This window comes from Pteronotus mesoamericanus, unplaced genomic scaffold (assembly GCF_021234165.1).
Source record: "Pteronotus mesoamericanus isolate MK-2021 breed Mesoamerican mustached bat unplaced genomic scaffold, CSHL_Meso_final scaffold_54, whole genome shotgun sequence".
Taxonomy (NCBI): Eukaryota; Metazoa; Chordata; class Mammalia; order Chiroptera; family Mormoopidae; genus Pteronotus; species Pteronotus mesoamericanus.
In genome coordinates, this window is record NW_026555321.1 from 2,748,437 (window position 1) to 2,763,795 (window position 15,359).

Sequence of the window (15,359 nt, forward strand, 5' to 3'; positions counted from 1 at the left end):
GTTGTTTTTTCAAGAGTGCCGAGAATACGGACAGTAAAATCGTCATACTGAATGAAAGGGACTAATTACACACACCTGGAGGGTCAACAGAAAAGGGTTAAGTGATGTCATATCCAGAGGATAAAATATTATGCAGCAATTAAAGTTTCAAGGAAAATTTGATGTCCTGCAATATAATGTAGACATTAAATGCAGGCATGTGCCTACATACACACACATTCTCCCATGTATGCATTTTCAAGTTAGAAAAACACTTCATGATTAAATCCCCCGAATAGGGGTTATCTTTTTTTAGAGTTTTATTGAATTTATTGGAGTGACACTGGTTAATACAATTAGGTAAGTTTCAAGTGTATAATTCTATAACACAGTGGCAATTTCTTGGTGGGAAATTCTGGAGAATTTTTTTAAAATACATATCCTCCAAATCATCCACAAGGGGCCCAAATTTCTTTCAGAATCATAAAGAAAACAAAAACAACGGTCTTTTCTGCTTGTTTGCTTTTTAGAGGTTAAGAAAAAACTTCAATCTGAACACAGAGGGTGAGGGAGCCGCAGCGGAGCCACCCGCACCCTCCGGCCCTGCTGCAAGGGCAAGGTAGAGGCACCTCTACCCGCGGGAGTGTTTGCAGCTAGTGCAGTTTTGAAAGAAAAGCAAGCACTTAAACATCAAAAATTCCTGAGTGAGGTTCTAGTCCTTTAATTTAGGAATGGCTAATCCAACACTTTTCAAATTGCTATGGATTGAATATTCACATCCCTTCAAAAATTAATATTAAAATCTACCCCCCAAGGTGACATTAGGAGGTGAGGCCTTTGGGGGAATGATTAGGTCATGAGGGTGGAGCCCTCATGACTGGGATTAGTGTCCTTATTAAAAAGGCCCAAGAAAGCTCCTCTGTCCCTTCCACCGTGGGCAGTACCATCAAAAAGAGAGCCATCTTCGGACCAGGAAGCAGGTTCTCACCAGACACCGAACCTGCTGGCACCTTGAGCTTGGACTTCTCAGCCCCCAAAACCATGGTGTTTGTTGTTTATAAGGCACCCAGTGGATGGTGTTTTTGTTATAGAAGCCCAAAGGAACTGAGACAAGTCAACAAGGTGACTCTCTACCAAAATTCACAAGCATCTGACCAGAAAAAAGTGATCATAAAATTAATTCTGGTCCCCAAAAGCTTGCTAAAATACCATCTTTAAATGAAAGACTTGTTTCTTGGTAATAAATTTACTGTATCCACCTTTCTGTGTGCTTCAGCCACAAGGTCTTGGAGAGAGCCTTGGTTCAGGGACCCAGGGTCCGGATCTAAGCTCTGGGATCACAGCTCTCTCTCTCCACCCGCCCCCTGCCCCATAGCCTTGGACCAGCCTTCAGCCATCACAAACCCGTTTCTTTGTCTGCAAGTTATCATCAGAGAGCAGAAGGCAAAGTCCTCAGCAGACTGTAATTTCCAATGCAAATGTGTCCTGGAAGCATTGCTGGAAAGACTGCCATTTCCCAGGCATCCATCAGGGACAGTTACAGGGGATCATCAAGAAAAGGTCCCAGATGGGTCTGAGACCCCAACCCTGACCACAGTGCAGGCTTTATCCTTTTTTTTCTGAACAAGTAACAATGAGAGAATGTCACTATTTTTAAATTCTCACCCAAGGACATGCTTATTCATTTTAAACAGAGGGGGAGGAAAGAGGCAGAGAGGGAGAGAAACATCCACGTGAGAGAAACATCGATCAGTTGCCTCTTGCGTGCACCCCAACCGGGGATCGAACCTGCAGCCTCGGCATGGGCCCTGACCCAGAATTGAACCTGTAGCCTTCTGGCTTACAGACGATGCTCTAACCGAGCCACGTCAGCCAGGGCATCAGCACTATTCTTAATCATGCCTGCACTGAGGAAAAACAGTCAACTCCTGTTCACCCTTCCCCCTAACCCTGTATTTAAAATCCAGCTTGTGCCCTGGCGGGTGTGGCTCAGTGGATTGAGTGATGGCTTGTGAACTGAAAAGTCACTGGTTCGATTACCTACCAGTCAGGGCACATGCCTGGGTTGTGGGCCAGGTTCCCAGGAGGGGGCGTGTGAGAGGCAGCTGACCAATGCATCTCTTGCATATCGATATTTCTGTCCCTTTCTTTCTCCCCCACTTCCCTTCACTCCAAAAATAAATAAATAACATTGTTATAAAACGCAGCTTGTGTGCTTTCTCAGGGCTTGGCAAACCACACCTTGCGAGGCAAATCCAGTTTGCTACCTGCTTTTATAAATAAAGTTTTATTGGAACACAGCTATGCTCATTCATTTATGTATTACCTGTGACTGTTTTCACACTATAGTGACAGAAGTGAGAGGTTGTGACAGAAACTACAGCCTACAGAGCTGAAAATGTTTACTACCTAGCCCTTTTATGGAAAAAAAGTTTGCTCACCCCCAACTCTTTGATAAGTCTCAAGGAATGGGTTAGGGAGAAATTGTTAGAAGCTGCATATGGATTTCACTATGAGTCTACAATCTACTCTAGAAAAAGACATAAAAAGGGTAGGAAGTCATGTCTGTTGTCAGAATTTCTTCAGTGGGTCCAAGTTTTGCTCCTTAAGAAAACCTTAATTTACTAAGAAAGAAAGGGAAGATGGAAAGGAGAGGAGAGAAGGGAGGGAGGGAAGGTAGGCAGGAAAGAAAGGAAGGGGGGAAGAAGGGGAAGGAGAAGGGAGGGAGGAAGATCCTCTTCCCTTGCTGGAATAGTAGCCCTCAAAGGAGTCCGCTGAGGGCTATAAGAAGACCCCTTGGTCATCCAATGCCCCCCAACTTCCAGAACTCCCCACTTTTTATCACAATACACCAGCAATGCTCCGGTGCAGATTGTCTGGAAACTGAGATTCCATCTTGAGACAGAGGTTAGATAATACCTAGGTACCGCATATTGTTTTTGTTAGAATGTAGAGTGCACGAAGCTCTCTGAACAGTTCCCCTCTCATGTCCAGAAAGTTCTAAGTTTAAAAAGAATCAAAGTATGGTCTACTCCAGAAAGAGAAGGCATCTCCAAGTTGGCAGAATCCCAGAGCACATCATGAGGTATGTTATTTCCATACTTCCTCTAACTTGGCCATGCTAATTTTGAACATAAAAAAATCCTTCCAAATACTCATCTTGACAAATAGTTTATTATATCCACCCAAACAGAAAATAAATTCTTAACCACTTTGAAATAGATTTCAACATAGAAAAAAGCACAATCAGCAAATTGTATACAGTAAATAAACTTTATTTATTCTGTTCTTCCAAGATGACATTGCCAAGAGTCAGAGATTTGCATACAATAGTTATATATTGACTATTTACAATTTACAGTAGTATTTTTTCCTCTGAAAAATATAAGTACAAAAGCTAAGTAAACAATGAGGTACTGCTGTTTGGATTTATCATATGTCATAACTTAAAGAACTAGTTTTTAGTAAATATTCAACAAATCAATCTGGATAAAATAGTCAATTAAATGCTCTAATTTATCAGAAAAAAAAATCCACTATGTTTCACCTCAAAATGTATTGCACAAGTCTTTTAAAAAATCACTCTAAAAATAAATAGAAAAGGCAAGCAGTTCTTTTAAAAGAGGGACAAAAAAGATGGAAGAAAGGAACATTTAAGTGAGCCCATAAATCAGGTTAAGTCATTTAAAAAATTTTAAACAACATAAAACTCTTCCTTCCTCCCGAAAAAAAGGAAAAAAAGAAAAAGAAAACTACCACCATTTCTCCACTGATACAACCTATTTTAAAGGCTGCCTGCACTGGGTGGGCCAACATCAGGTTCTTCTTGGTCATCTGGCTACACGAAGAGCCCTGAACAACAGCTTCTTTCTCAAAGAGCAGCAGTGCGCAGCTTCCCAACTTTTCCCAGTTACTCTCCTCATTTCTTCAAGATGAAGGTCGAAGCCATGACTGGAACAGGGAAAGGAAAAGAGGATAATTAAAGAGAGGGGGGAAAAACACCTTTAAAGCCAATTCTCTGGGGGATCGGCTATTTCAAGTTAAAATTAAATTATATCTATGGTCTGCGGATTAAAGTAGAAATAGTCTAAGAATTAAATCCTACAGAAATCTTCTAGAAATCAATGTTCTTGGAATGATCTGACCCAGAGTCAGCAATCCTGAAAAACAGTATTTTCAAATGACACCGAAATTGTAACCCTTCACCATGTATTGAATGCTACCAGGTCACAATTAGAGAAAGCCAGGAGTAAACATTCTAACTTGTCTCTAGGATGCAGCAATTCAGGTGGGATTTAAAGAGGAGGAGTCCTTCTCTTTCCATAATGCATTGGTTTTCCCACATCTTGCAGTTCTCCAGGATGCCAAGCTGGCAGCAGAGGACAAACAGCATTTTGGTGTCAAAAGCTATGCCTCATCTGAAATTAATAAACTTAATTTTAAACACTTAAAATGTAAGAAATTATGCTAAACCTTCTTAATAAGGTTTCTCAGATTAGAAAGCTCATAGATCAAATATGAGGTTAAAAAAATGGCATAAAAGTAAATTACTAAATAAGGTTAAGTAATACAGAAAAACTTTCATATACTTAATGGAAAAAGAAAGTTTTAAAATCTTTTCAATTTGTAAATAAACAATATAATCCACTACTTATGATATACTTCCAAAAGTGTATTATTTATAAAACTAGCTCAACAATCATGTTGGCCCTAGAAATCTAGACAAGATAAGAAAAAACCTCCTGTTATATTTAAATTCCCTTGTCAGTTATTTCAAAACCTTAGCTTGAACTGTTGTGGGAAGAAACTCGTGCACGACTCAGTAATGCCATGCAGTGCGATGTCATGAGAGACAGAGAAGATAGGAGACAATTTACGGCTATAAATTGCAGTGTATGATCATTAAATAGATCCTGGAATTTAAAAAATTATGAAAAGCACTGTTTAGAAAACTAGAAAAATGTAAACATTTACCGTATACTAAATAACAGTTACTATGTTAATATTAAATTTCCTATGAGTGATTATTATGAGTATGTAGAAAAAGCTCTTGTTCTTAAAAGCACTTGCTAGAATAGTTTAGTTAATATTTGCAAGCAACTGTCAAAAGTTACAGAGGGAAATACCTATGGAGAGAAAGAGCAAGAGTGAGAGTAAGTGAAAATATTTCGCAAAAGGTTAATAATTGGTAAATATAGGTGAGGGTACATGCGTGTTTATTGTACCATTTTTGCAAATCTTATGTTTAGAATTTTTTAAACTAAAAATTGAGAAGACAGTCAATCAATTAATCAGTCCACTGAAATGCTACACAGTAATCATTTCCAGTGATTAATGACAATACTTAAATGCAATATAATAACAAGCATGATGCCATATTTACAGTATTATTAAAAAAGGAAAATTTAAGACTACTGAGTTTGATATGGGATCTACATGACTCAAGATAACTCCAGGTAAACACTAAGGCAAATTCATTGATATATATTAAAATAAAAATGAGACTCAAATGTAGGCATAAAGGATTCTTAAAGCTAAAAGGTTTTAAAAAATGCTGTATATTGGCATTTTTAACCTTAATACTGTTAGCTGAATACTGGCGAATTAACAATCACAGAGAACCTTTAATTACAATTAAGCTCTATTAATTGTGATCCAGGTCATTTGTGATTTGTAAAAATTCTAGCTAAGTTTGAGGTAAAAATGTACCCTAAATTTTTAGGAGGTATGAAATCAAGCTAACAGCAGGAATGTGGAGGTGATTTGGAGGGGTGTTTAAATAGTGAATACAGCCAACTGCTTTGAAATATTTTAGATGCCTCCACTTCATTGTAATAATATGTTAATAGAAATAGCCACCTTCGATTAAAGCAGGCTGCCTAAGGGTCTCCTCAGGACAAATGTGTAACTTTGTTAAATTGTGCGACCCCAGGAAGTAAAAATAAAAATGCACTTATTTTTAAATCAATTTTACTAGTTTTCATTATTTCAGGTTAGCCTTAACTCTAAGGAGGCTTTATAGTTAGTATTTTAAATTCTAGCCTTCTGAAATATATTACTTTACTTTTATCTAGAAAAATGATTTTTTGTTTCTCTCAATTCTTTTTTGACTTCTCAGAAAATTCTTGGGAAATAAAAGGAATACGAAATACATAAATACTTCTTTGGATTCTTTTAACAAAATTTCAAAGAGCAATTCTGAAATTTTCAAGTACTATTTTAAGAAGTAAAATTTCCTAAAATTATATAATCATACTGGTAGCAGTGATTATTAATCTATATATTATTAATATAAAAAATAGAATTAACAGAAAATACCTTTATTAACCCATAGCAAAATCATATATTATTGAAACAAAAAAAGCAAAAGAATTCCAGCGAAATGGTTAGTATCATGCAATACATTTGATTTTGGCACAGAAGACACAAGACATTATTCTTCACTCACCACATGCTAACTAAGCACAGACTGATGGTTTACTCAGAAGATACCACTGCGAGGTGAAGTATACTACAAAGCCAGGAAGAAAAAAAGCTTATTGGGTTAGTTTTAAGACTTAACATAACACATAGAATATATGTGTATATGAACTTCAGAGGATTAAACAGGTTGTACTTAAATTTTTCTCAAATCTCCCCAAATCAAGGACGTACAGGCAAAGTATAAAGCATCTGTATTACCTTCCTCCTATCCTAAGTAAATGTAACCCTATGTAGCTGAGATATACTTGTAACTTTAATTTAAAAATTTAAAAAGCATAATTAAAGATGTACTTCCACTTTAAGTACACATTTATATGCTTGATTAGATTATGATTATCTGCTTTATAAAAAGATTTCTTTCATAATTCCATTAGAGTACACATTCAAATTTTATTTATATTATCTCAACTGACCATCAAAAGGTTATAGGGAAATGTTGAAGAATATGACTACGGTATATCTGTATGTCATATTGTCATTCCTAAAATATGTCACTGTTATCACTGAACAGTTCCCTTGAATTCAACAGAACATCAGACGTGGTTTCAGGAATGATGAGCCACCCAAAATTTCCATTCAACAAGACCCAATTTCAATTTCAAACATAGTTTTGAATGCAGCAACCTTCTTAAATAAATTCTATGTCCTGTCTTAAATGGTCATAATCCAAGATAATTAATTAGCTTCCTGGTCTGTTTTAGAATAGCATCAGCAAACACAGGTATTATTTATAAAATCTAAGTCTATTCTCGGATAATTTGACCAACCTCAGAAGTATCATTTTACTTATTTTTTTCTATTTAATGTGGAGTTAGTAAAAAGCAGCAAAATCAAAAGGCAAACTAAAAAAATAATATTTGCAATACACACAACACAGTAAGGTTAATATCCTATTGGAAAACTTAAAAATATACATATATGGATGTTTCCGTGGCTATTCTTATAAGTACTGAAAAACTGGAAACCACATTAAGTGTACATAAACAGGAAACTGGTGAATGAAATTGTAGGACATTCATATAATCATACAACCAGCCATTAGAAAGAATGAGGTAGACTCATTTGTAATGAGGTGGCATAGTATAGAAATATGATTAAGTGGAAAAAGTAAACTGCCGCATATTCTCATTTTTATAAAATAAAATAATTAAGTGATACAGGAATAATTATTACTATATTAGTAAAGCTTCGGAAACCTGGGGATATTCACCACACCATTGACAGAGAGGACCTTGGCACAGTGGAAACAGCTGGCAGGCTGTAGATCATAAAGACCTTACTTTCTGTGCAATGTTTCTGAACTATATGCAATGTGTTTTGACAATGATCACTTACTATGTAATTCTGAAAAAAAGAGTCAAAACTACTTTTAAGATAACAAACCTGTATTTTATATGCACAGTATCTATCACTATGCATCAGTTTTATTTACATTTGTTTTCTGAGTCCACTTTGCATGCATCTACTGAGATGATACAAAGGGCAAAATAAATGTCCACCAGAATAGAAGCCATTTGTGCCTAACAATGCTGAAAAGTTCTGATGACTTTATTAATTCAGAGGAAATATTTAAAATTCTAACCAAAAGGAGAGAAGTTGAGAAACATTAACTGAAGTACAAGACCAATCGAAGGCAATGACTAATTAAGAACTTGACAGAAAACAAAAGATCTGCATGAAAGCAAAGCCAAAACAAAGTTAATAGAAAATGAATTTTTAAAAATGACTAGAGTGGATGGGGAAAGAAAATAAGCCAAACGTTTTTCATCAGAAAAAAAAAAAATTCTTTTAATGGAGTCATCAAGAAAAGAGCCATCTATATTAAATGTGTCATTAAGTTTGCTAGCACTCGAAAGAGAAAAATGTATTCGTAAAAATACTTTTTAAAAGAGATTTCTAAACAAACAAAAAAAAATTTTCAGTTCCAGAGATGATTTAGCAGCTGCTTAAAATAAACTTTCTGTAATACTGTATGTCAACTATACTTTATTAAGGAATCAATAACCTTTCTTAATGAAGTAATTCTAAGTAACAAATAGCACTCTCCTTTTAAAAAAACCCTCTGATGGTGCACTTCTAGGGCAGTTTTTTAGGCAGAAAACAATTAGGCAAGCGGAGACGTCTGTATTCACGCCAATGTCCCATCTACTCGGGCCGTCTCACCTACCTAAACCTTCACAAAATGAAATATGAGGCACAATAAGCTAAAAACTGAGAGGAGGAAAAGGGCTGTTCTTGGGAAGACGAAGGTAAGAACACAATTGATATGTGCATTTGCTTTTTAACTTCTGCCTGTAATGCAATTTTTTCCACTTGAAACAAATCTAGACCTTGAAAGTTTACAACTAATGTACTACTTTGGAGGGAAAGAAACCATAGACATAGATTAATCCAACACACACATTTTACTAGTGTATTTCTTGCCCTCATTGAACCAAAACATTTGCTCAAAGTCACACCAGGCTGAGCTATTCAGGTGCAGGCTCTCCCCACAAAAATGCTACGTATGGGACTTCGTTCAAGCTCGCAACGTGACTGTCCTGCTGAGGTCTTTAACGGTTTATGTTATATACATTATTAGATCACCCTCCCAAGTCTCATCTTCTAGGAAAGACGAGCTCTCTAAGGTGCTACATGGTGGCTAAGCAATCACCACCACCACCCCTACCGCTATCTCCAAAGCCCAGCACAGGTACTGCGCTCTGGCCGTCCAGCATACCCAACGAGGTGATGTTAGCTTTGTGAAGACGCACAGGCTCTGAGCCTTGCCCTCGTTTCCACAATATGTCAGTGAAGGATTAGATTCCTTCTCTACACACCACGCCCCTCAAACCAAACTGTAACTATGCTCTGTAATTTACTCCTCCTTAACAGGTAAGGATTTCTCACATATGAAATGTATTCTTGAAATTAGGTTCAACTCTGAAACCACTTATTAAGTAATGACTGCTATTCTATAATGGGGTTTTTCAAATAGAGTATAAAACGCAGGCGCGGTGGCCAAGTGGTAAGGAGTCACTCTCGTAAATCAAATAGAGTATAAAACTCACTGGGGGAGGAGAGATATGGTAAATAAGGGATATACTGAGAAATACCTTACCAGCAGTCATGGAAGGCTTTTGATCAATGCCATAAGACAAGTGTATAACATAGAACCACAAAGCAAAGCTTTCAGACCGCGTTCCTCCTACACTACCTGCTCAGCACTGGCGTGGCTGCTTATCAGCAGAGTGCGATCCACACTCGCTCTCCGGCATCCCAAATATTTACAGACAGGGCAAGCTCCACAGGTGTTTGGGGTTTGTTGTTTACATACACCAGCGTTCAGCCCCCAAAGCTAAAGTAACAAAATACTCAAGGTTGCTGATTTTAACAGAAGGGAACCTTGTAGCTCCACATTTACAACAAATTGCCAAAAAGATCCTTTGGGAATATACGTTTAAAGCTAATGTGACTAAATAGCTTTAAATGATTATTTAACAAACCTTAAAAAGCTTTGTTTTCTATACATCTATGTATCTTTCTGTGGAAAAGCTATTTTACATAATGACATTGAAAAGATATGTATGTATCTTTCTATTGGATATCTTATCTTTCTGTCAGAAAAAAAGTCACTGTTCTCTGCAGTGTTGTGTTCCAATCAGCTACATTTCACTGACAATTTCTGAAATTTCTTCAAGAGAAACTTTGTGCAAAGACAGTAATTTTTATGGCTCACTTTACAAATGATAGCAATCTTAACGCACATGCGATTCTTGCTTCGACTTTCTCACTCACCAATGGTCTACGTTCCATCAAATACAGAACAGTCGCCAGTCACTCCATCCAGTACCAAGACTCTCCCTATACTGACAGAAGGTAACTCAAGGTGATTTGTAAGTCCTCTTCATGTTCATTATAGGTTATGTCACATTTCCTGAGCATTTATTTTTATCATTTGAATCGTATTATTTAGATGTATCTTTTATTCATGTATGAATGGATGGAGAGTACCTCCTTCCCCTAAAACATCTTCCCTGTCTTCAATTTGTCTATATTCACTGCAAGTAGAAGAGTAGGTGATTCCTGACTGAATTCATTCATTAAGCAAAAAGTAACAACAGAATGAGCCCGCCCTCGCAGGAGCAAGCCCCCGCCTCTCCTCCCTCTCAGGTGTGCATCTTTACTCCTCTCTCCTGAACTCTGTAGGTCCCTACAAGACCTGAAACCCAGGGAGCAACGAGCCAGCGGCAGCCTGTCCCGGGCTAACCCCCGAACCTGTCTCCAAGGCCTCTTGTCTCTGCCTTTCTGATGAGCCAACGCAGCCCTGCCTGAGCTCTTTCCTGCTGCTGCTTCTACCTTTCCTTGTCTCACTGGCCCCAGCTTTAATGAACATACTATCAACTTTTTTTTTTTAAAAAGATAATCATGGGTGAGACTGCTCGAGGTCATAGAGAAATGGGACTTTCCTTCTGAACAGGTCGGCCTCCAGGGTAAGGGAGGGTTATTTCAGGAAGATCAAACACCCTTTCATCCCTATGTAAAATGAATTCTACTCTACTCAGAAATAAAAAGCATAATGTTTTTCAAAAATTTACTTTTAGTTAAATTTTAAAAAAAACTTTTCTTCCTGCTTGAAAATGTTTTACATGGTGCACTATTTACATGTGTCAATTCAATTAAGTTTCCCTCAAAGCAAACCACGCTGAGACTGCATGTGTACATGGGGTATGGAGGCATGTTTCCTAAGACATTTGCCAAGCAGGGACTTAGGATGAATCTGTACTTTAGAGCAAATCCTGATAAAATGTAGCCCAACAGTAAGAGGAGAATTTGCCATCCTCCAACATTAAGATGATAAAGAGGCCATGGGAGAACGAACAAGATAATAAAAACTTTTTTATATTATGTCAAAATATTTTCTTAAACTTGACCATAATGACAAAATCATGTCAACAGGCTCAACAGCACTGGAGATTTTTATTTTCACAAAGACACAGTTGTTTTACTCAGTGAAGAGAAAAGCTTCTACTGAGTGACTACATGGTTATAGAATTAGATGTTCACTAGAATTTAAAACATTCTCTCTGTTCACAAAGTACATTACAGTGACATACTTCTTTATCAAAAATATTTATAACCAGAAATAACTATAAAAGAACAGCAACATTTTTCAGGCCACCAGATACGAAGGAGGAATGCTTCACAAAAAACAAATGCTAACCAAAGTAATTGCAACTGTCCCAGAAAAAAAATAATAGGTATGTAACACAATACACAACGGAGTATTGGAACAAAGGTCAGGGATGCTGGGATGACATCGGAGGAAGCCTGGAGGTCAGAATGTGCCTGGGATGCCTTCAGGACTGACCCTGGGCAACGGGTCACAGGAAAGGAACTTCATAAATGGCTGAGACGTGCTGGAGTAAGTATTTAGCCTGGCATGGAAAAGCCTTCCATCTAGGCTATCTCCAGATTTTTGGTTCAGTTCCAGGGGTTAGAACAAACTGGTGACGGCTACAGAAAGGGAGATGCGGCCTCAGGATAAGCAGGAGCTTTTCTAAGACACACACAGTTTGTCTAGATAAGATGGGATGCTTATTGGCTCAGCCCTTCTTACTGGAGACACTTGAACATAGGCTAACCTACCACTAAGGAGAAGATCTTTCCTTGCTCCATTGAGGAGAAAAGAGAAGAGCAGTACTGAGATCACTAAATAGGCAAAGAAACTGGAGGGAGAACAGGGAGTGTACTGCAGACTAATAGCAAGAAAAGAAAAGGAAGCAGAAAGAGAAAGCCTGGGGCAAGACACAAAACTTTACAAGTTTCACTCTCCTTAGAATGGATTCAGGGCAAAATTACCGGTTCAGGGCAAAAAGAAGTGAGGCACAGAGAATTTTGCATGATTTATGAAGTCGTGTATTTGTTATTTGTATCACAGCAGACTTCACACAAAGGTTTCTAATAATTCAGTTATCTATATTTTCCTTGTAGGGTATGTCAAAAGCTCAAAACTGCTTAAATTGTTTCACTCAAAATTACTGTATATTTGAAAATCAACTGAAGTAGAATAAAGAACTATAATATATAAAACATCATGATATACTTACTGGGCATACCAGAATAAATGCCTTTTCTATCCTTTCCACAAACAGTCAGATTCTGGAATTCCCGTACAGCCACACATGGGCGTCACCCTCACATATGCTATTAAATAAGGCTGTTCTTTCCTTGAGGGCGCCCGTTCATATTTGCCCTAAGTTAAACTTTCTTCCTGTGGATCCACGCTCATTCTCCAGGCTATATTATATTAAAAATAAAAATTTTTAATTTCTTTTACCAACTCAAAGTCCTTGTAAATGAGCCACAGTGAAAATGGGTAAGATAAAGTCAACTTCTAACCGTAACCTACTTTCAAAGCTTACCATTAGGCGAGCATCTTCTCGTTCCAAAATTTTCTGAGTCTGATCATCAGGGAACTTCAGTACAGTGGTTATAACTTTTGCCATGGTCTACAAGAAAAGTAGGAGACGATCACTGACAGACACGGGAGCAGAAGCGTCAACCCATTCCGACACGTTCTCTGGTGAGATTCTTTAGTGCTCTCAATGGAAGCCACAACCAAAGAAGTATGATGTGAAGGTATCAGTCAAGGAAATACCAGCCAACACTAGAATTTCAATTTAAAAATACTCCTCACAATGTCTGGTTGATATTATTTTAAGAAGATGCATTTACAATAGCATGAAGCTATATAAAATTCTAATGCTCTTGGCCCTTTTTCTTATTAAGATGAAACTTTATTACTCATTCATTTTATAAGGCTTTTTATTTGTAGAAATCTATCTAGCAAGTGATGTATTGCCAAAACATATGCTCTAAATAATCAGAACTGGGTACTCCCAAGTTCAGCTTTAACTAAATCACATCATATATCTCATAAACATGGGCTACTGCATGAACATGAACATGCTTAGTAGATATTTTTAAGACATGCAGCACATCAACCTAATAGAAATACAAATTACATTTTAAATAAACACAAGATGTTTCATTTGGTAGAAAACATGATGAATCAAACATTACACATGGTGGCTTGCAAAACAAGATCATAAATTGTGTAGATCTAAATAAATATACCGTAAGTCAGACTGTACCCATAAGCTCCTGGAAAATTCTCCTCAAAGGTTGAAATTCCCTATTCTGTGTCAAGATGAGATGTTTTGAGGGAGACAGAGAGGAAAGAAGATACCACTTATGAAATAGGTAGGACAACAAGTTTAGAGCTTACATACAAATGCCGGTGCTAGCGCCCTCCTGAGGACCCTCCGGGGGCGGGGAGGGCCGCCCAGAGGCCTGACTCTAACACGCTTCGTTCACGGTTACACAGACTGTGTGGTGGTGGTGGCGGTGGTGGAAGGGAAGAGGGGGTGGAGGAGACAGACCAGAGAAGGTCACTGAGGATAAGGTGACATAATAGAGTTAACCAAAAATTTTGGAAACTCACATCATTAGGGAAAAAAAGTATCATTATTTCCAGGAAGGGAAGAAAGGAACATTTTTTTTTTAATTCGCAGCAAGTGCTAAGCCTAAGCAAAGTCCTTCACACACTTCTAATATTTATTTGAACTAAGAGATCAACTAATACCATGACCTTCAACACAACAAGATTTTAGTTTCAGCCCCCATCATTCTTTTTATTTTTTGCCTCTGCCTTTGATGATTTCAAAAAAAAAAAACCAAACAAACAACATTTAAAACTACTTAGTTCTTGGAGAATTGGAATTTCTTGTAAAATCCCAAAGGCATTTTACAAAAACGTTCATCCTTTATATTATATTGCTGAAGTCTAAAAATGAGGCATAAATGCAGCATGAAATGGCAAGAGAAACATGAAATAGTAACTATTTCAGTATTTTTTTATTAACACTCTGAAGCAACTTTAAATGTTTCCTGGTATACTATCTATGAAGGCTGTTTTTAGGAAATAACAGAAATCTAAAATTCAGAAATTTACAATTCTAAGACTTTCTTTAATTTCAAGAGCTTATAAAGTTGAAAGTACCCCAAAATTCATTTACATTCACTATGAAACCACATATACAAGGACACACAAGCATGTCTGTCAAAAAAGAAAATAACTGTGGCTAGTGTCTTTTCACATTTCTAGACAATGGTAAAGGGAAACCCACCTCTAAATTCATCAGCAATTCATCAGAATTTGCAGCTTATCACCCAGTAAAGGCTTAAAGCTCTTCCCTAGCATGCCACACAACACTTCCGTGGAGAAGCCCAGCTCTCTGCCATACCATGGGAAAGAAACCAGACTCCCTACTCTATACACAATGTCTTCAGGCCCTGGGAGTAAGCAAAGTTCAAATGAGCCGCCTGGTTCAGAAGTGGCTCTGTTGCCAGGTTTTCTTTAGGGAGAGGATTCAATAAAAGTCAGGATGAGAAACAATTTCTATTGAAAAGGAGAACAGGCTGACTTTTAGTATCAATAATAGCACAAAGGATCAAAACCCAAGACAAAGAAACCAAGAAGAGAAGAAAGAATAGGAGCTTACTTTTACTTCATACCCTAAGAATGTGTGTCCTATGTGTGGTCTTAAAAAAATCATCTTCCTCATAAAATTAAAAACATTGTGTGCAAAGGCAGATGAAGAAACACAGGTGGGGTGAACTACAGATCCTGCCAGACAAGAAACAACTGCAGATGAGGATCAAATTGCAGTGGCCACAATAGAACTCTGGCTCATTCTATAGCCATAATCTGGTCTCTACTTCGAATTCTTTATTAATGTGTAAAAATTGGACAAATCAGCAAAACGTATGTCTAAAACAGCTCTGACCTTGTCAACCCCTACTCAAAATTTTCCAGGGCTACCCCACAACCCCTCCAGGTAAAGCTGAAAACA

General features: G+C 37.4%; 1 protein-coding gene across 5 annotated transcripts in view; it reads right to left on the reverse strand.

Moving 5' to 3' along the window:
- Positions 1-3,249: 3,249 nt before the first annotated feature.
- The window catches only part of GOLGA4 (golgin A4), a 90,260-nt gene continuing 78,150 nt past the window's right edge, over positions 3,250-15,359 (reverse strand). For all 5 annotated transcript variants that reach the window (XM_054595236.1, XM_054595235.1, XM_054595237.1 and 2 more), the window contains 2 exons: positions 12,867-12,953; positions 3,250-3,930 (listed from right to left, as the gene is read on the reverse strand). In XM_054595236.1, coding sequence (XP_054451211.1) covers positions 3,907-3,930; positions 12,867-12,953 — 111 coding nt within the window. In that variant the 3' untranslated portion in view covers positions 3,250-3,906. The remainder of the gene's footprint in view (positions 3,931-12,866; positions 12,954-15,359) is intronic.